General features: G+C 42.5%; 7 protein-coding genes across 7 annotated transcripts; 2 read left to right on the top strand and 5 right to left on the bottom strand.

The window, feature by feature from the left end:
• Nucleotides 1–2,725: 2,725 nt before the first annotated feature.
• Nucleotides 2,726–5,186, bottom strand: BGZ61DRAFT_376663 (fungal-specific transcription factor domain-containing protein; the record flags this gene model as incomplete). Its single annotated transcript, XM_046242530.1, has 2 exons — nt 2,726–3,314; nt 3,439–5,186. The coding sequence occupies 2 exons, from the start codon at nt 5,184–5,186 to the stop codon at nt 2,726–2,728; spliced, it is 2,337 nt and encodes a 778-aa protein (XP_046092971.1).
• A 1,231-nt stretch (nt 5,187–6,417) lies between these two features.
• Nucleotides 6,418–7,593, bottom strand: BGZ61DRAFT_376660 (uncharacterized protein; the record flags this gene model as incomplete). Its single annotated transcript, XM_046242529.1, has 1 exon — nt 6,418–7,593. The coding sequence occupies one exon, from the start codon at nt 7,591–7,593 to the stop codon at nt 6,418–6,420; it is 1,176 nt and encodes a 391-aa protein (XP_046092970.1).
• Nucleotides 7,594–10,178: 2,585 nt separating this feature from the next.
• BGZ61DRAFT_311836 (uncharacterized protein) lies at nt 10,179–10,460 on the top strand (the record flags this gene model as incomplete). The annotated part of the gene is made up of 2 exons (XM_046238819.1): nt 10,179–10,317; nt 10,384–10,460. Coding segments are annotated over 2 exons (216 nt in total), but the record flags the coding sequence as incomplete, so codon positions are not given.
• Nucleotides 10,461–10,877: 417 nt separating this feature from the next.
• Nucleotides 10,878–12,436, bottom strand: BGZ61DRAFT_469919 (uncharacterized protein). The gene is made up of 2 exons (XM_046248015.1): nt 12,185–12,436; nt 10,878–12,105 (listed from the first exon to the last, which is right to left on the bottom strand). Exons 1-2 carry the CDS (start codon nt 12,332–12,334, stop codon nt 10,915–10,917), a joined length of 1,341 nt encoding a protein of 446 aa, XP_046092968.1. The 5' UTR covers nt 12,335–12,436; the 3' UTR covers nt 10,878–10,914.
• A 428-nt stretch (nt 12,437–12,864) lies between these two features.
• Nucleotides 12,865–13,866, bottom strand: BGZ61DRAFT_376665 (RTA1 like protein-domain-containing protein; the record flags this gene model as incomplete). The annotated part of the gene is made up of 3 exons (XM_046242531.1): nt 12,865–13,313; nt 13,384–13,632; nt 13,719–13,866. 3 exons carry the CDS (start codon nt 13,864–13,866, stop codon nt 12,865–12,867), a joined length of 846 nt encoding a protein of 281 aa, XP_046092967.1.
• Nucleotides 13,867–14,925: 1,059 nt separating this feature from the next.
• Nucleotides 14,926–16,911, top strand: BGZ61DRAFT_376654 (GMC oxidoreductase-domain-containing protein; the record flags this gene model as incomplete). Its single annotated transcript, XM_046242528.1, has 4 exons — nt 14,926–14,986; nt 15,042–15,385; nt 15,444–16,261; nt 16,317–16,911. 4 exons carry the CDS (start codon nt 14,926–14,928, stop codon nt 16,909–16,911), a joined length of 1,818 nt encoding a protein of 605 aa, XP_046092966.1.
• A 379-nt stretch (nt 16,912–17,290) lies between these two features.
• Nucleotides 17,291–17,902, bottom strand: BGZ61DRAFT_488182 (Mss4-like protein; the record flags this gene model as incomplete). The annotated part of the gene is made up of 3 exons (XM_046250081.1): nt 17,291–17,424; nt 17,641–17,718; nt 17,782–17,902. The coding sequence occupies 3 exons, from the start codon at nt 17,900–17,902 to the stop codon at nt 17,291–17,293; spliced, it is 333 nt and encodes a 110-aa protein (XP_046092965.1).
• Nucleotides 17,903–21,293: the final 3,391 nt, after the last annotated feature.

Here is a 21,293-nt window from a genome sequence, read left to right as displayed (position 1 = left end):
TTATACTCTTAAGTTAAATCTAACTATTATACTTAATTTAGATTTATAAGAATTTTCCCTATAATTATATAATATTAAAGAAATAGCTAATTAACTACTTACTAACTACAATATATTATTTATTAATAAGTACTAGGCTTCTAACTTTATTAAGTAATAATTAAATCTTAAAATATATTTTTTTTATAAATATAACTATTAAAAAGCTAAATATAAAAATCCAATAATTATTTATATTTAATTTAGATTTATAAAGAATATAATTATAAAATATAATATTAATCTAGCTAATATTTATAACTTTAATAAAACTAGCTTTATAATAAGTATAATTATAAGTAGAATAATTATTATAAATATAAATAGGTATAAAAATTTAAAATTAATTTAATTTAGAAACTAAAAATAAATTATAATTATTTAGGTAATTAATATAAAAAACTAGGCAATCTAGCTATTTATTATAATTACAGGCTAATATTATCTTACTAGCTAATATTAAAAAAGCAACTTTTTAAGTAATTAAACTATTATAATAACTTAAAATAACTAAATTAATAATAAAATAAATTTTAAGTAGCTTAAGTATTTTAATTAGTATATAAAGAATTAATTAACTAATTGCTATTATCTTTTAATTTTTAATAAATATAAAAATTACTACTCTATTAACTTTAAAAAATATTATAAAAAAAATAATATTATTATACTTTATATACTATCTTATTTATCTTATTTACTCTAGCCTCTTAATATTAAATACTTTAAGCTACTTAAAATAGCCTATAATTAAGAAATTAAGTAATTAATTAGATACTCTATAACCTATATTATAAAGACTAAATTCTTCCCAGCCTTCTATACTACTTATATAGCTACTATAATAAGAAGTAATATTAAGGGAGGTTTTTAAGAGGCTAGACTTATTCCCTTAAACTTAGAAAATGTTATATTAAAGCTTAATATATAGCTATAAACTCCAATACTAGCTATAGAAGAAATTAGCCTTTTTAACTCTTAAATCTTAAAAATCCTAAAAATAATACTTAAGGCTAGTTTACAGTCTAAATATTTTAAAAGATAAGTAAGAAGGTATTAAAGTAGCTCTTTAATATCTATTCTTAAAATACTTAAGTTATTTTCTAAAGGAATAAAGATAATAATATATTAAATAATATTATTAAAATCTAAGATTTAAATTCTTTAATAGGCAAATAAGACTCTTAGTAAGCAGTATAGAGTAAAAAGAACCCGCCTATAGAATAAAAAGAAGATAACTATAAAAAAGAGAAGGGAAGTAATTAATTAAATAGATATAAATATATAAATATAAGCTAAATTGTTAAAAAGTAGTTGTTAAAAAGAGTTAATATAATTAAAGGAAAGGTATTATAGAACTTATAAAAAAACTAGTTATAATATAAAAACCTATTAGGTTATTATTAAGATATTTAAGGAAGAGTATAGCAATTAATTTTAATTAATTAAATACTTTATTATGTTTTTATTTAAGTTCTTATATTAAAGATTAGAAAAAGTATAATATATACTTAAATGTAATATATACTTATTAAGTATGTTATAGTAATTATAATTATAAGTAATTAGAGGTAATTATAGAGTAATTATTATAATTGTAATTACTGGTATTTAGAGGTAATTATAAAGTAATTATAAATAGCTAAATTATATTCTATTTTAGAAGATTAAGAAAGGTAGAGCTATATCCAGGGCTTAATATAAGTTGCAGCTAGGCTGTAATAAAAATAGTCTTTAAAGAAACTAAACTTATTTCTCTTAATTTAGAAAGTATAATCTTAAAGCTTAATATATAGCTATAGACTCTAATATTTATTAAGAAGGAGGCTAAATTCTCTACCTTTTAAATTTTAAAAACTTTAAAAATTATATTTAAGACTAGATTTCAATTAGAATATCTTAAAAGATAAATTAAAAGATATTAAAGCAGCTTTCTAAAGTTAATTCTTAAAGCTTTATAATCTCTTATAAAAAAAACAAAAGCTATTATATATAAGATTGCCTTATTAATAGCTAAGGTAAAAGATCTTTAAGAGATAAATAAGATACTAAGCTAGTACTAAAGAGTAAAAAAAACCAGATTATAAAAAAGAGAGGTTATAATAATAAAAAAAGAAAGATAAGTAATTAATTAAATAGATATTAATATGTAGGTAGTAGCTAAATTATTAAGAAGTAGTAGTTAAGAAAGGTTGGTGTAACTGGGTATTTAGTATTGTAATATCTATAGCAAGCCTGGCCATAATACAAAGACCTGTTAGGTAGTAATTGAGATATTTAAAGAAGAGTATAGTAAGTAGTTTTAATTAATTAAATAATTTATGGTATTTTTATTATACTTCTAGTTCTAGAGATTGGGATTTTTATTATATATACTTATTTGTTATGCAAGCTATATATATATGTTAGTTATTTTATATTATATTAATATATTTTAATTTTTCTATTAAAATTTAATTAAGATTTACTAGATATTATACTATATAACTTTAAATAAGTAATATACTTATAGAAAATATAACTGCTAATACTATAAATATATATTATAGATATTATAACTATATACTATAATACCTACCTGTAAAATTTAAAACTGCAGTTAAGATAACTATCCTCTACAGAGTTCCCCCCTTCTAACATCCGCATATTAATATATCGAGACTAGAGTAGTATAGTGCACACTATGCTAGAACCTCGCTGGCACCCAACTCCCCAGCCAGCTTTCATTAGACACCTCGTCCGACCGTGGCTCCAGGAGACCCATCACATCATTGTATAGTGAGTGAGATGAAGGGTCCTCGTTAGCAATCCCTAATCCGCAGTTGGCACTCGCGTTCCATGAATTATAGGTCCCAGCTGATTCTGTCTCTGGAGAAGGGACAGCAGGTTGGGCACAGTTGCTCGAGAGGTGAGTTGACAACATGCGGTAGCTCCGCGTAGCGCTATTTCCCGTCAGCTCTAGTGGTGTTTCCCCTGTATCCATGCAATCCTCTGGTGATAGTGCCAGACCTGGTCTGCAGTTTATCCGAGGCTCCGGGCTCGTGGTGTTTGAACGAGCACGGGCAGCGTTGTCCGTAACGCTACGTGCTTGGCGAACAAACTCAGTAGTTTTCGTAAAAGCAGCCTCCCCAGAAGTGACATATTCCAGGCGGCCAAAGAAGCCGACAATGACTTCCATTAGGGCAATATCGCTTTGTGTTGACTCATTAAACGGGTTGGATACCACATGAAGGAAAATGGTGGTAAGAGCCGTCAGAGGGTAATAGAACACGAGCCTTTAGTGGAGTTGGTCAGAAAAGATCTTGGATTGTATAGAACACCAAGGCTGAAGGAGGGAGATGAGAAGGGGTAGGAGAAAAGCGATTTGGAATAACTTATTGCCCGGGGATATGAACATACCAGCCAGGAGTGAAACTCTCTACATCAAGGTGCTTAGTCAGTAAGACCATAGACCTGGCTGCTTCGATGTGTTGTGTGTGTGTCTCGGGAGGAATGAAGTGCTGGGCGTTCTCCTCATCATGGATAAACAAGGGGGTAAACCGACGACAGACGGCGCACAAAACGTAGTAGTAGGAGGAGTGCAAGACGGCAAGCTGCATCCGCGATAGTCCTCGCGTGTTATGTCTCCATGTAAAGAGTTTGCCTGGTTGAATTTCCGTTGGGGTCATCCGTCGCCATGATTCTAAATCTTGCAATAGCTGATCCAGTATGCTCAAGAGCTGACTCGAGGACGAACAGAGCGCAGTTGCTGAATAGAGCCGATGCGATATAATGCCGCAGATACGGGAGAGCCTCGTGAAACACAATAAGAAGTCGAACGTCTGGCTCTTCTCCGCAAGGTCTAGGCTGGTTCCTGGGCTTCGGGCTATCTGCACGTCACGGGGAAAACAGCAGCTGATTTCATCATCCTGGATCATCGAGGGTCGACCACAACGCAAAGCGATTGTCTTGTCAAGACAGTATATTACCCAGAATACGCGGTTTCTCTCCCGTATTTCGCTTTCAGATAAATTCCACCCTGGCTGTGGATGGTTATTGAGCCCAATGCTTTGGGCTAGCCGACAAGCAATGGAAGAGAGCGTGTACTCAAGCCTTTGGGGACTAGAGAGCCCTTGAGCAAAGACGGTCATGACGGCCAGCGCCTGAACCGCCATCAGATCTGTCGCGCCGTGAATGATGTCGGTTTCGTAAGACAAGGCAATTTGAAAGTAGCGCCATGATTCACGGCCAGATTCTTTAAATGCCTCTGCCGTCTCCTCTGAGAGTGCCGCACGACAGCCAGATGCCAAAACTGCATTCAACAAGGCCTTCCACGAATGCAACTCGCCGTCCGGGTCAGTGCCGAGGATGGCTAGTTGGGCCTCAAATTTCTCTTGGTCCAGAACCGGGAAGATGGTTTGCACAGTCGAGAAGTAAGCCTCCACGTATCTCTTGACTCGTGACTGCGGAACATGCTTTAAGCTAGACGATACTGGAGGCGTCAAGAGCGGGCTTGGTGGTATCCATTTGGGCTGTCTCAGATGGTTGAGAAGGCCATTTCGAATATCTTGGACCGTCTTGCAAAGTTGGTCTGAATCGGGGACGATATCACGAATCCACTTCAAGCCCAGGTCTGAGATGGTGGAGATTCCGGATGAGGGCCCGGTGTACTCATCTCCATTTGTCGCTCGGATCCATACGGCCGGGTTTCTGTCTTTGAGACATTCGGCACCGTTGCCCTGGAGTATCCTGTCCAGAAGTGCACCCGAATAACCACCATCTGAGCTGGTCGGAGTTTGAAGGATGGCGCCAGGATCGTTCGGTGGCTGGGCAGACAGTCGTTGGATGGCCGCACCATTAACTCGGGGACAGGAGGGCATATTGCCGTTGGAAATAGGTTGGTGTCGGTCCTTATTCTCGCTCATCGATATCGGTGGCGGAGCTATATCCAGAGCTGTCGATACGTGGTAATGTTGCAAGTCGTCGCCATCTGCAAGCTGATGTCTAGAACTGGTAGAGAGTGACGGCCGGGCGCCACCGTCAGTACGACGTCGCGTTCGTCTCTCGCCAATGTACGTGCATTGGATGGATCGCAGCCTGCAGTTCTGACATACAGGCCGCGTTCCATCGCACTTTATTTTCCGATTGCGGCAGGTTTTGCATGCCATGTCCAGCGAGGCCGCGTCAGATCAAAAGAAGAAACGTGTCGTTTGCGGAAATTGTTACTCAAGCTTCGAGAAAAGGGCCAGACGCTATTGACCCCAGAATTTCCAGGCATGAGCTTCTGCTACAAGGGGGGGCCCTTCTTTCAGTCAGGGCTTGGGCTGGCCGCACTAGCAGCGCCTCGCTCTTTGGCGGACAGGTCCGAGTACATGGCTTCTCAAAAAGGTTGAGCAGCGTAATTACACTGATTTATTGTTAGCCGATCCACCCGAGTTTGCAAGCGTGTTTTCTTGTTGTTTCCCGCGAGAGGAGCCGGGGAAAAGCCTGGCATTCGTGTAGGACAGTCCACTTCTATTCCCTGCCGGTCCTTCCGGGTCGCCCATCACCACTTCGACTGGCCCTAAACACAGTAGTCTATTATCGCCAGCCATCCTTGGGATGGGCCTTCCGTCTGGCCTTCCCTTACTCCGTGGCTTTGCACTTGCATCCGTGCACGCCTGCATGACTTGCATGTTCGGAGGGGTCCATGCTTAAGACATCGCACTCCTTCGCGCGGTGAGCTCATGGAAGGAGAGTAACTTATGTCTTGCCATGCCGCTCGGGGTTTAGCACCGTAGCTCGGGTCCGTCCCCAGCGATTCGTGGTTCAGCAAGCCCGGCCCGCGTCATGGTCAGATGCCGGCCCAGCCGCATCGCATCACCACACTTCCAGTCCACTTTTGGATGACATGAACGGGTAACGGCATGACACTCACCTTCCGTACGGGGACATATGCTTGCGAACTTGAATTTCCGGAGTAATCTGCCGAAGTAGATGCATTGCATTGTAATGAGGATAGCCAACAGCGGGCTCTTAGTGTAGCAAAGGACCAATAAAGGATCTTAGGAGAGGTTGGAGAACGGGCGGAATATGTTGAGAAAAGGGGTACTAGTCTGGTTTGCTATAATATACTTTATAAGTGACTCATCACTGGTCCGTTTCAAGAAAATGCACTTTCAGATTCATATCTGCAAGTAGGAAATCACCACTTATAAATTGTGCCAGGTTTTGTACCAAGTCTAATTAATCTAGGTCTATAGTGCGGAAAGAAACACAGGACAAGATCATCCCAGTTCGTGGTATTGGATGTATCCATGCAACGAAATCATTCCTCAAACAGACAACCAGCAAATCCGCCGGACGCTACTAGGCATATACAGAGAACCCTGAAATTTCACATCCTCACGAGCTGACACCTCACTTCTCAAAAGTCGTGCTGATGGTGCGCTTGCCTGCAGCCCAAAGGTGCGCGTAATCCGTACCCAAATATCGTCCCTTCATGAACCAGATCAGGAAGCTAAAAAGCTTTATGGTACCCATCTGTCCCGTGGCGCGGCTTCGACCCAGCGTGATACCGAACATGGGCTTAGTGGAAGCCTGGTACTCGGGTAGCGCACTACCGTTGATGTACAGAGGCAAGTTCTTGATCAGCCAAATCGCCTGGGCGTCTGCGACCGCGGCCGTGCTCGGCTCCAGCGCTCCGACGTCGCCAATGACGAAGATGTTCTTGTGGCCTTCGGCCTGTAGGCGGGCCGTCTGCTTGATGTAGCCCTGGGCGTTGAGCAGGTTCTTGGGAGCAAACTCAGTGTTGGGGATGATACCAGTCGTGGGGAGATAGGCCTGTGCGGTGATAGTCCTAGTAGTACCATCGGCAGCTCGCAGCTCGAGGACCGTCCCGGTTCCATTAACGGTAGCGTTGGTAACGATCGTGTTTGGGATAAGCTTCACGTTAAGCTTCTCGAGCTCATTCTTAGTGGCCTGGCGAACGCTAGTAATAACAGGGTCGGAGAAGGGGAGGTTGTCAGTGTGGATGAGGATAACCTCCTTCTTGCCGTGTTGAGAATACTCGAATCCAAGCTCCCCTGCCGTCTCAGCACCAGTGAGTCCACCACCAGCAACGACAATAGTATTAGCGTTCTTGACCTGCTCCTGTAGACGGTGAAGCTTGTCCTTGGTCTGCTCGGTAGTAGCAAGAGCTTTCCAAGGCATATCATCCTTAGCACGAGCACCAGTAGCGATGATGAGAGTGTGGTAGTTGATCTCATGAGTACCACCAGTATTGAGCTTAACACTAACTGTGTTGGAAGCCGGGTCGAGAGACGCAGCCTTGCCCAGGATGAACTCGAACTTGCTGGGAGGGTAGTTGGCGAAAGTGGGAGCCAGAGGAATCGAGACCTTCTCATCGGGGATTTGGTCAGGGACGATAACACGAGGTATAGCGATGGGCCAGTAGAAGTCGGAGGTAGGGCTGACGAGAACCATCTTGAGGTTGTCCCGCTTGAGGATGTTGTTGACCATGGTCTGGCGGATAACGGGCATGGCAGCAGGGCCAGCGCCGAGGACGACGATGGTTTTAACGTCTGAAGCAGTCATGATGAACGCTCTAGTTGGCGGTGACTAATTGCAAGGCGGATGGTGTGTGCGTGAGTTGTTGAGTTGGTACTTGGAAGGTCCAAGGTGATTCAATTGACCCTATATCAATAGTCAAGTGTGTGTTGGTGAGAATTGAGAGTGAAACGAGTTAGGTCCAATGAACCAGCTTTTGCTCTTGTAAATGCAGGCTCGGACGGCTAAGACCAACCATGTACCCATGTCTAAGAGTCTAAGACCAACATACGTTCCGGCGCCGTGAAACCCCTTACCAGACCAATTTATCACCAGGCTTCAAAAGCACAAGCAACGCCTGCGCGCGCGATTCACGAACCATTCCCACCTACCATCCCCACCTGAGGAGCCTGGAGCATGAGAGATTGCCGCGCGGCGACTCGGGACCAAATTTGTGGCGTTGCGGGCGGCGTGGAGCCGAGTCACAGTCAAATCGGGCAGGCCGACCAATCGTCGTCGTTGACGCCCGCCTTCGAGATTTGGGCTGCAAGCGGCTTCTTCCCGTCACAGTTTAGTGGTCTTTCAGAGGTCTCTACAACGAGCCGTCTCTTTTGCTCCGAGGGTTGTTTCAAACCAACGCCAAAGAAGCATTTTAGGTAGCTTAGCATGTTCGGGTTAGTGCCAGGCTTTTTCATGGCTCGGGCTCGGGCTCGGGCTCGGGCTCGGTTTGAGATTTCTGCGTGTCCAGCGACTACAATGCAAACCGGAGCCTTGGAGGTTATTTGACTTGTTGACATCTGAAACTCAGGTGAAGAATCCTTCCATGACAAAAGATCTAACCAAAAGCGGTGCGAAACAGGTAAGAGTCAGACTCCTGTAGTCATTTGGCTCCACCTAAATCCCGTCTCGCTCTTGGATTGGCGAAAGAACAATAAACACGGCATCTTTACCCGGTAGGAAAAACCACAATACGAGAGAGTTCGGTTTTATAGGATTGAGTGAGGGGTTCATGCTGGCAAGTTTTAGCCAATAGGAAGAACCACAATACGAGAGGCTTTACCAGGGGAACCGCTGATAAACGAGACGGGGAATTCTCGTGACAAGGGGCAACTCGGCTCGGACTTGGACACCCCAAAGGCGCTCTCCTCGCCTTGATACTCGCCTACCAGTCGGATGCGGTCTTGGATATGCCGCAACTGTCCCGTCATGTCAGGGCATCTATATGCCAGAGGGAATTGAGAAAGCCAACAGTATAAAGGATTCCAGCCGGAAGTGATTACTCGTTAACCCGATCTAGCAATGTTAATTACGCTACAAACTTTTGTCCAATTCCCCCAAATAAACACTTCCATCATGCACAAGAACCTTATTCCTCTCGCGTTGCTAGGGACACTCACTAAAGCCGGTTTCCTTCCACTCCAGGAGAGGGCTACAGCATCTACTATATCGCGTGCAGTCCTCGCAGCAGCGCCTCCTGGCGAGGCAGGCCAGACTGGCAGCCCCACGGACTCCCAAATCCCCGGCATCCAGGACAGTTCCGCTGTCTCCCTTTACGACAGAGCGGAGTACGGCGGCCAGGTCCCTTTCAACGACTTTCCAGAGGACGTCGAACGACCGCCTAAACAGTGCGCCCTCTGTGAAGCCATGGGTCATGACCCCCAGATCACTTCAACGACTGCGATCTATGGACGGCCCAGCAACGGTCCGCCAATGCCGAAGCTATCAACGACAACGTCCCCGACAGGTAGCAGTTGTGTGTCGACAGCGACTGTGACAACGTGTCGCTATGTGGGCGTGGGTCACGGCTCTGTATGCGTCGAGAATCCAACGTGCTTGAGCTGGGTACCGATAAACTCTCCTCCACTGGACACGGGCTGCATAGCCCATGAGGATTGTGCCAACCATTGGTGCGTTTATGACAGTCATGTCGGATGTTTTAAACATAAGCTAGGGAATGCGGCTGGTAGGATGGAGGAGGAACGCACACCCGAGGAGGACCCAAGAGAGCTTCGATAGGGTAGACTGTTGCCTTCATATGCCTTCGTGTCTTGATCATAGGGTTTGGGTAGGAAAAGCGCAATAGAGGGCGGTCAGTTCGGCAGGTGCGGATTTCAGCGAAGCTCAACGGCAATTGCTATTGTCAGTGTCCGTAAACAATACAAGGTGGTAAACTTGGAGAGGACGGCTAATGACTTCACAAGACGGAAACCCTTCCGGCAGCTTTTGGTTTGATTACAGGCTGAGAGATAGGTCGGTGCTAGGGACTAAGGAGCAATTCTACGCAAGCCTACGGACCGCAATATAAGCCCAGCCAACGTAGGCCCCCCTTCTCCAAATTGTCAATATGTCAACACCAAACAGCGTCGATAACTATAGATAACCTTATTATCTTCTCTGTGCAATACGAGTATACTACTATATCTTTAATAGATAATTCAGTTTGCTAATAGCTATTAGCTCTCCCTTCTTCTGCGAGACTTGGTACGATGTCCCTGCCGATATGCCCGAGTGCCCCGAGAAAGGTTGCTACTACGCTTAGCTCTAGATCCCTGATGGCTGTAAGTGCTCCCAGTACTCCCATGCCTACATTGTGAATATGAGATACTAACGCCTCCAAAGGCGGCCAGCCCAACATGTACCTGCAAAACCACCGCTGCAAGGTCACGGGCAGCACGCCCACCAAGAATCTCGGCACTCCCAACCCCCCCGCCTGGTGCCGCCACGAGCCCAGCAAGTGCGTCGCTGGTCCCAAGCAGATGATGGCATGGAACCGTAAGTTCAAACGGAGATGATAGTTGGTCTTTGTCTAGAAACGAGAGGCTAATTGATAATGTGTAGAGCTAGAGGGTAACAACGTCGACGCTCCCCAGAGCAAGACGCCTACTTACAATCAGAACATGGGTTTCTTCGACGGCGCTCAGGACGATATTTTTGCTGACGAGTAAACCTTGACAACCGACGGGTAAATGCGATCCGGCAGGGGAATTGGATAGCACGGGGTGTTTTGTACTATAGTAGATTGCGTCTTTCTGGAAGGATTAGCAGTCATCTTCTTTTCTAAGTCTTGAGTGTGGTTTTCAATTTACAACCGATGCTCATACATGCTGTGCTTGCCATAAAATCCTGTGGAAGCAATGTGACTTGATTGCGCACCTTTTTCACTGGCGGTGTACGCCTGGCTGGGGGCTTATACCACTGCCTTGATGATTCTTTAACTCGATGAAATGCAAAGTCCGTTCGGGCAATTGTTATTATATGAATACCAGGTTTCCTATAAGCACAAGGGCGACAAAACTTGCCGGAGACATTTCATAGATCAGACTAAGATAATGTGATGGCAATAGAGACGCATTTTCTTATTAAGTCAATCTATATCTTTAAGCCCAAGCCAACTTCACTCCATCCAAATTCTTGAATTGCCCAGCCCATCAGGGGCCACCAATCTCTAGGCAAGAACGCCATGATCGCAGTGAACTCCCGCTCCGGCACTCCATCTACCCACCAGAGCGGACGAGCAATCTTCAACAGCATGAAAAAATATCCAACGATGGCTAAAGTCCTCGGATCCTTAGCTTCTAGTAAATCAATAAATCTAGACGAGACGACGGCCGGGAATCGAAGGATATTCGTATACTGCGGACTGTAATAAATATAGGAAAGATTAGCCACAGCAAGGGTATACGCGGACATGGCTTCCTGATCGAGTAGCCCTTCGGTGTGTAGATCATCAAGCAAGAAATTAAACTTGTCGAGGTTTCTTCCTTGTGATATGAGTTGCTGCGTTGTCGATAGCCCTTCGAGCCTATGGCCAATGTTCCCAGTATCCAAGACCCATGGCCACGCCACGAAGAAGACAGCACGGGCAAATTGGAATGGGCGGAACCAATGCAGAGGCAGCTGATGCTCAGCCTCAGCACTCAGGTATATTTGGTTCACGCTTCCGTGAAACAGGAGGATAGCGCAGGCCGCGATAATAGGTGCCGCATTACTCTCATTAATGCCGCTATGCAACTGTTCTGTATGGGAGCGTATAGCTCGCGCCATATACTTATACGAGGCCTCGCGAACGGCCCGATCGAAGTCGTTGGACCGTCGAATATGGAAGGCCGAGAAGCCAAGAACAGCATCCATGACACTGGGTGTTCTCAATGCTACCTCGACGATCCAAGTGGACCAGATGTTCTGGGCTTGTGATAACTCAGTGGCCATGGTGTGGAAGTGATGGAAGAGCCGGAGCTCGAGGAGACGATCTGCAGGCGTTCCAACCGTGACAGGCACAAGGCTGTAGGAGGTGTAGGAGGTGTAGGAGGCGTAGGAGGCGTAGGAGTTGTGGGAGGTGATGGATGAAGCACTTGTTGGTGCTGGCGCTGGCGGTTCTGGCTCATGCTGGTGTGTTGGAGCTGGAGCTGTGAGGGAAACGTCTCTAGGAGCGTAGCGTCGAAGTGGGACGATTCTCACGCGCCCCCTGGGATGGTTGTTGGAAGGATAGGCGGTGTTGAAGTAATCGCACAAGATACCCAATCTGTAGCAATTCCCACATGCCGGTCGGCTCTCGTCGCACTGATGCCAGTCTGAGTCAGTATGCTGCTTAATAAAGTTGCTCTACACTCCCTAAGGCGGCAGGACGGAGTCGACGGACCTTCACCCGCCTCGTTTTACAACGCCGGCACCCTTGTCGGGACTTGCGATGTGGCCGCCGCAATGGGCCGGCACTTTCGGCGCTTGGCGCGGCATTGGAGACGGCAGTCTCGGGAGTGCATGCCGCGACTGAGGAATGGCCTAGGGTCATGTATGCGACGAACAAGGGAGGTGAGGGTCTTGGCGCACGATGAAGCCATCACTGATGAGCAGATTCTCTTCCACACGCAGCCTTATTTACGCATGCTCGGAGTTGCGGAGTTCGATGGAGTGATGTATCGCAAGTGGAGCTTGTTGACGACGACAATGGTGGCTTGGCTTTGTGAGGACCCAGGCTGGCCCCCTGAGCTTACGCTTTGTCCAATTAAATCGTCTTAAATGCGAGCTTGTACCTAAAATACACCAAGTAGGAAATTACCAAAAAAAGGTGAGGATCCGCATCAAGAAACTGGGCCTTGATTTGTTTGGTTCCCCCCATATCTGCGTCCACCCCCGATTATCCCGTGGCGGTTCTTAGCTCTGCCAACAGGCAATGCAAGTGACTCCATCTCTTGAACGACATATTCCGACCCTCCATGTGCGTGCATCAACCAGAAATAATCCGACCCCACCTCGCATCAGGTCGCGTAATAAAGCTCACCTTCTTTGAGGCGGGTTGGAGATTGCCATCCGTGATGGAACCTAGTGGCTAATGCCATAGGCGCCCAGTGGCATCTCAGAGTCTGAGTAATTCGGACGATCCCTGCCTGGGATACTGAGGACCTCAGATGGATGAAAAATGTTGAAAATCACAACCACAATAGCCATCAACAAAGCGTCAAAAATATAAATATAGACCTCCTTAGATTGGATTTCGCCATCGTGGCCTGTGACATACTCAACCACTCGGAACACGGACCGTACCAGGATGAGGAGACTCGATGCATACAGCACTAGAAGAAGCTTGTCCCAGGGAGAGTTGATGCTAGAGCTCTTTGCTGTGGGCTTTTTGTTGATTCGGTAGTGGAAGACGCAGGTGACAGCCATGAACAGGCTAAAAAACACAATTTGTATGGCAAGCCCGATGATGATTATCGTTTGTGCCTGGTCTCTCTCGTCTGGGGTCTCTGCGTTTGCGAGCTTTCCGCCACCTTTATAGTCATTAGTTATTATTCTTCCTGAAATCGGATTACTGTCTCTGCGTTATTGTCGGTCACTCACCTAACCCCTGTGCTGCAATAGATATAACATCTCCAATAAGGAAGAACTTCGTTAACCGGCCTGGCCTGATCAATGAGTACTTCTCTGCATTCAGAAGTTGGATCAATCGCCCCAGAATCATATAAATCGACGCGGCGAAGAAAGTCGGTCCAAGGAGTAATAGCAGAACCTGGGTGATATACGGTGACCGAGTCCAGTCAGGAGTTTGTGCCGCGCTGATTGCTCTTCCTATATACCCGATTGCTTCAACTGTATGAGTCTCTATTAGCTACGATCCATCCTAAAAAAGATCTGGCTTCCTGTCCTCGGCAACCATCTTGGATAGGGAACCATACAAAGACAGCCAACAAGGAATGGCACAAAGTACCATGTCTTTGACTTTACCAGCTGAAAGGCGTGGACCGCCGCTGATAGTATGAAGAGTATGGTAAAGATGATAGCGGCGGGGAGGGATGGGTCGTAACGATAGTATTCTCTTGCCATTTCGTGTTGGTTTAGAGATCGGAGATTTTATGTATGAGTTCGCGAGCGTGACGTGGTTTGGAAGTTAGGCAGCCGAGGAAGTGCTTCCGGCAGAGCGTTTCTTGTGCGAATGATTGAATGCACAACAAGAGGGAGGTTCTTGTCAGTTGTTCAGCTGGATGGAGGTTTTTGTCTGAGAGACGAATAACGGGGAGAGAGGTGGTACTTAAATACCGTCTGCATCTTGTGCAAATTGAACATGCCAACGACATCTGGTCTCTAATTCTCTGCATTTGACAACACAGAGGCTTAGCACATTGATTTAGCACCGCCCCTTTGCGTGGGCGATGAATGATACTGCACGGGGTATGGGTAAGACAACTACGACGGCGAGTTTGTATGAAGTATATTCGTACCTACAATAGATACTCCAGGAGACTACAGATCCGCTACTTTGTGAGGCAGTGTAGCAATCGTCATTCATGATTGCATGTCAGCTGGTTTAATTGCGGCGGGTCTGAAGATTCGATAATGGGACGACGGGGAGATTATGTGCGTCTTAAACTGGGCTGTCGCGTTGCTCGCATTTAAAGACTGTTAATTGGTTAATCTCACTAGTTGTGCGTTTAGATGTTTAATATTTCCCGGATATTAATAGTATCCCACATGAACAAATGCCACACCTCTTTATCTGTGGACCTTATATCTCAACATTTAATAAGACACAGCATCTTTACCCAATAGGAAGAACTATAATACGAGAGAGTTTATGTAGGATTCAGTGAGTGATTCATGCTAACAAGTTTTTCCCCAATAGAAAGAGCTCTAAGACGAGCGAGTTCGGTTTCATAGGGCTTTATGCAAGCAAGTTTTACCCAATAGGAAGGGCTATAATACGAGCGAGTCGGTTGCGTCGGGATACAGCATACTTGTGAATGTAAGCCCTAAGCATGGCGGCCACATCAATATAAAGTCCCAGGAAGGAAGGACAATCTGCAACATACTAACAACCACTCTCACCATACTCTCCTAGAATCTTCTACATACCTTTTGTTTGTTGTCGCAACTGCCAAATCCACGATGGGCTTATACACCAAGCTCGCTGAAGAAATCCAGGAGGTGGATGTGATTATTGCTGGAGGTAAGCACGAACTCGATCAATTGGCCTCAAGGTAGTTGCTCAAATTGGATCCTAGGTGGGACAGCGGCATGTGTCATAGCAGGAAGGCTAGCCGAAGCCGATCCCAGCCTGTCCATTTTGGTCATCGAGGGAGGCCAGAACAACTATAACGTGCCCAGCGTCACCCACCCAGCGTTCTACCTGAAGCATCTTTTGCCGACCAGCAAGACAGCCATCTTCTACAAGGGCAACAAGGCGAAACAACTTGCCGATCGTGAGGCCATCGTTGCGTCCGGAGGGACCCTAGGCGGCGGATCATCCATCAATTTCATGATGTACACCCGCCCACAACGGTCCGATTTCGACTCGTGGAAGACTCCTGGCTGGTCCACAGAGGACCTCTGGCCATATTTGAAGAAGGTGTGCCCAGTGAATTCGCGTTAAATACATGAACTTAGGTTGGCTGACATTCTCAAAGCTCGAAACGTACCACGGGAAGGGCGAAAAAGATCATCACGGCTATAACGGGCCCATTCATGTGTCTGATGGCACATTCCGCGCCTCTACCTCCGAAGACGACTTCATTGAGGCTGCGTCAAAGGTCGGCTGGCCAGAGATCACAGACCTACAGTCTTTGGATACCAACAATGGTGTTGACCGCTGGCTACGCTACGTCTCGACCGATGGCAAGCGACAAGATACAGCGCACGCTTACCTCCACCCAAAGCTTCAGGACGGCAAGCATCCCAATCTACATGTCTTAGTCGAATCCAAGGTCTTGCGTGTTCTATTCGACGAGAACAAGCGCGCAATTGGCGTCGAATACACACCAAATCCTGACTTCCAGGCTGTCACCAGCCCGACGCACCCAAAGTTCACCGTTATGGCGAGGAGACTGGTAGTTGTATCCTGTGGCGCTTGTGGTACGCCATCAGTTCTGGAGAGATCTGGTCTTGGCGACCCAGAGGTGTTAAAGCGCGCAGGGGTCCCAGTTGTGGTAGATTTACCTGGTGTTGGTCACGAATACCAAGACCATAACGCGGCAATCTTTCCCTACAAGACGAACCTTGAGCCACATGAGACACTAGATGAGATTCTCAGTGGTCGCGCGGATGTGGCTAGCCTCATTGAGAGGAACGACAAGATCTTGGGCTGGAATGCCGTCGACGTCGCAGCCAAACTTCGGCCGATGGAGGCTGATATCACCGCTCTTGGCCCTGAGTTCGGAGCCGCCTGGGACCGAGACTTCAAGCACAATCTTGACAAGCCTCTGATGCTTATGGGACTGATATCATTGTAAGATCTCATGAGCGTTAACTATCAATCCTTGCCCCAACGCTAATAGTAACAGCTTCCTCGGTGATCAATCAGCTATCCCAGCTGGGCAGTATGCCACAGTGGTTAATATCACGGCGTATCCATACTCACGTGGATATATACATATTACGGGGCCTGAATTGAATGATCCGCTAGACTTCGATGTCGGATTCTTTACAGATGCTCATGACATTGACCTGAAGAAGCAGATTTGGGCATATAAGAAGCAGCGAGAGATTATGCGGCGTACAGCTATGTATCGTGGTGAGCTAGCGCTAGGGCACCCACGCTTCCCTGATGGTTCTGCAGCAGCATGCATCGAGACGGACACCCAGCTCAGCGATGTTCAAGATGTCCAATACTCATTCGAAGATGATAAAGCTATCGAGCAATGGCTGCGCGAAAGAATTAGCACCACATGGCATTCGCTCGGCACGGCAAAGATGAGGCCTCGCGAGAACTTTGGCGTCGTAGATGATCAGCTGAATGTGTACGGTACTGATGGGCTGAAGGTTGCCGACTTGAGTATCCCACCTACGAACATGGGCGCCAATACACAGAATGCAAGCTTGGTAATCGGCGAAAAGGCTGCGGATATCATTATTCAGGAGCTAGGGCTGAAGCAGTAGGTAGATAGCTGAGTTAGCATACAAGCGGATGACCTCTAAGATTAAACGAAATCTCCTGGCTTGAGCAAGTAGATACATGTTATAGGGTAGACGGCTCGCAGTATCTCAACAACTGGCGCCTGGAGAAGTCTGAAAGTTGGCAATACTAGCTCGGATTTTGCGATGACATCAACAAATTTCTTACTATAGAAACAGTCTTTGTCGTGGCACCGCATTAAATTTCATCGTTAATCCGGTTTTGTGACGACCGGGGGATTGGGGCACCGAGGGGTCATGTGGCATCATCAAAGTCATGGCTTTATCAGCTTCAAATATCGGAGGTTCCATTTCCACAAAGCTCAAATATGCGAGTGCTCATGTCCGAATGCAACCATGGTATTCACACTTGATTTCCTCCAAACCCTCTCTTGTAAAGCGCCGTTCCTTCCACACGAGGCATCCAACTTGGTGCTTCCTCCAAATAGGTGTGGGCCATAGGCGGGATAGGGATCGAAAAGATGGCGGTGCGCACGACTATATATTGAATTCAGTGATAATTATCCATGTCACTCTTCACTGCGATGTCGATCCACTTACTGCACAGTGAGTCGTCAAGTGCTTTTGTATATGCTGTAATAGGACTGGAAGAGGCGTTAGTGATGGAGGTATTTAGTCGAGTAGTGACGATGTGGGATTATCACCTTCCGCAAACTCCACAAAACCGGCGCTCGAGAACATTTCCAGACTCACAGCTATTATCCAAATACGTAGTGAGTTGTCCTTCCACCGATAACGCCTCTCTTGGTACGATCATGAAGTTTGATCCAACTAGTGACAATTCAGTTTGATATACTATTCAAGGAACCATCGCCGAGACAAGTCGGGGCGTACTAGAACCACTCGATTTCTTGCAGTTAATGCAGTGACAAAGAATGGAACTCAACTGTTGGCCGTCAGGGAATCGAAATATCGCCGTGACTGCGCCGCAGTTGCATTCTCCCTTCATTTCCATTGTGTCCGGTATTTCGCTTTGTCGTGAGTCAATGCGTCCAAGGTTAGGGGATAGAAGCTGCAAAGTAATGATGTTATCACAATAGTGGCACAACGTCGGCAGAGCCAAGTGGATTTGAATTGAACCTACATAAGCTACCTTGCGACTGTTCCCACGGCTGCTTTTATGTTCGCTTGTTATTATGTTGAATACACGGTGTACCGGGCGTGATTCTCCGGTCATTTATCCGGAATGAGCCCACGTCGGCATTTGTGAGGAGGCCAATCTCTCAGGGCGTAACCTATCTGAGCTAATCAGTAATACACAACGATGCCTTTCGTTCCAGTTACGCGGAGAGCGGCAATCCCGGCAAGAGAAAAACTGCAAACCATTCACGGGAAGCCGGGTTATTCCGCATTGCAGAAAATGGTCACGATCCTGCGTGCCGGGCATCCGGGCGCCCTAACCGTCCAAGTGCGTTAACTCCTCTACCCCTTGCAGACAGAGGAGTCTTCTGAAACAGTCATTCCGAGGTCAAAACTTTCTACAAGGATCATCATAGATATTCAAGTTCAGCATGCAGTCCTCCGAGTCAGGAAACGAGGACTTGCGTGGAGTCCTGGTCAGGACGCGCGTCGTCAGCCACAACCAATATCATCCCTTCTCCAATTGACTGCTGAGATGCTAAACAAAGCCTTAAATTTTGTAAGTTTCAGGGAGCGCCTCCCTTACAGAAAAATAAGGCGGCCGGAAGTCGGTATAACAACGATATAGTAGTTTGCACGGGCTCGGTTCCACGTTCTCAGCCTCGGCGCTTTATTGTCGTCAGTATAGTATCTTCCCCAGTGTATCTATGTAAAGGTATAATAATTAACTGAATCTTAACTTTAAGGTGCTGGACTAATTAATATATATAAGCTGGCAGTGCTTTTACCTCTAATACTATTATCTCTAAGAACTTTTTTAAGGTTATTAAGAGTATATTTTATAGCTATAAATTCTCTTAAGATATTTTAGAGTTTATATTAACTTTATATATATATAGCTATTAATATTAATATAAGAACTCTTAAATTTTATAATATTACTTATAGCTTTAATAAAAATAACTATTACTTTTTTAATAGACATTATAGCTTTAATTTATATATTAAATTTAATATATAAATAAAGAAAATTACTATTAAAAATAATAAATTTAATAGTAAAAAATAAATAAATTAATAAAATTAAAATAAAAAATAAAAAAAAGAATTTCTATTTTTTTATTAATAAAATTAGAAAAAATCACTTTTTTAATAATAAAATATAATAATATATAATATATAGCTAATTCTTTTTTAAAAAAAAAAGTAAAAGTAATATATAATAAAATAATAAATAATAAAAAAGTACATAATAAAATAAAAAATAGTAAAAATAATATATAATAAGAAATAAGTTAATATATATTAAAAAAATATATAAAAAAGTAAAATAAAATAAAAATAAAAATAAATATATTTAAATAAAAATAAAAATAAAAATTTAATATAATAAAAATAAAAAATTATTAATAAATATATATAATAGTTATATTTTAAATTTGCTATATATATAATATAAAATAAATAAAAGACTAGTTATTAGTAAATAAATTATAAGTTTATATTAATAGATAAATTAAAATATTACTTATTAAATAAATATTATATTTAATAATAATTAAGTATAACGTATTTGATATGCGAGTGAGACAGACAAGCAAGTGAGACAGTAAACTGTACAGCTAAAAATTATAAACCTTAAATTTCTAAAAACTGTTATAAAATAGCTAGAAGCTAAAAAAGGAAATTTCTATAAGTATAAGTAAAAAAGTCATAAAGATATAATTTTTCTAGAATTTTAAAAAAATCTTTAAATTAATAAAAAATAAAAAACTAAAAAAAGTACAGTGTGAATAAGAAATTCTGAAATAAATTATTAATTCTTTTTTTAAAAAATCTGGATAAATTATTATAAGAATTTTGACTTTTTAATATATCTTATTTCTTATTTCTAGCTTATATAGATTTTAATCTAATTTTCTAGAAATTTTTAAAGTAATTTTAAATTTAGGTGGAATTTATACTATAAGGGATTTTTGTCTCACTTGCTTGTCTGTCTCACTCGCATATCAAACACGTTAATAATATATAATAAGTTAAAATAATTAAAATAACTAAATTATATTAATAGTAAAATAGCTATTTATTAGAAAATATATACTACTTAATTATTTATATAGTTATAATATAATAATAAATTATAAAAATTATTTAATAATTATAATAATTCTTAATTTTTTAAATTACTTAAATTACTTAAATTATTTAATAATTTAAGTAATTTAATTATACTTAATAAAAAAAAGTAAGTATATTATTAATATATATAATAAAATTAAAGCTTAATTTAATATAAGTTATAATAATATATAATAATAAAATATAAAAAATAAAATAAATATATTATAATAAATATATTAAAAATAAAAAATTATAATAAAAAATAAAATAATAAAATAATAAAAAATAAATTACTAGTAAATTATAAAATTAAAATAATAAATTTTTTTATTTTTTTAAAAAAAAACTTTTTTTAAATAATTTTATAAAATATAATTAAAAATTTTAAATTTAAATATAAAACTTTAATTAAAAATTTTCAAAATTAATTAATTAAAAAAAAACTTTAATTAAAAATTATTTTTATTTAATTTTAAATTTAATTTTTAAAATTAAATAAATATTTATTTTTTTATTTTTAAATTATAAATAATAAAATATTATATTTTAATATAAAAATTAAATTTTATTATTAAGTAAGAAAGTAAGCAGAGAACACTAAGAACACACAACCCATCCAGAGGCAGAGCTATAATAACTGCAATAGTATTGTGTCGGAAAGGTCAGAAAGGGTCAGGTTTAGGGTCCGGATAAATCGGACAGCCGGGCAAAATAGATAGCTTTTTCAGCTGATACCGTTTGATCAAATAGACCTTGGATAGGTCACCAAAGGATAGGTCAAAAGACTGTCAATTGAAAAAAAAATGATGAGATGTTAGAAGGATGATGCTTGTGTTCTCTCTGGAAGGTCCTGTCCGAGACCTTCCCAATTTATGGCCCCAGTAGGTCTGGCTACCGGTCCTACTCGATGCAGCACTTCCTGTTGAAGGAACCCACCAATCCTAGCCCTAGCGGCTGCAAGCATCCGATCAGATGACCTTTATCCCCAAAGACCGGAAAGCCCCGACTCATTATTTTTTTTAAAAAGGTTTTAAGAATTTAAATTAATTAGATTTTATAATTAAATTTTTAAATAGTTATTATAAAAGTTTAATTAAATTAAATTAAAAATTAATTATATTATAAAGAAGTTATAATAAGTATAT

This window comes from Ilyonectria robusta (assembly GCF_021365365.1).
Source record: "Ilyonectria robusta strain PMI_751 chromosome Unknown BGZ61scaffold_148, whole genome shotgun sequence".
In the NCBI taxonomy this organism is placed as follows: Eukaryota; Fungi; Ascomycota; class Sordariomycetes; order Hypocreales; family Nectriaceae; genus Ilyonectria; species Ilyonectria robusta.
This window is presented reverse-complemented; position numbering and strand designations above follow the sequence as displayed.

Bases quoted from the DNA above. Each gene is read 5' to 3' on its own strand.
- BGZ61DRAFT_469919 (XM_046248015.1), bottom strand. From the start codon at position 12,334: ATGACCCTAGGCCATTCCTCAGTCGCGGCATGCACTCCCGAGACTGCC. The intron at 12,106-12,184 runs GTCCGTCGACTC...GACTGGCATCAG, and splicing joins GTAAAACGAGGCGGGTGAAG to TGCGACGAGAGCCGACCGGC.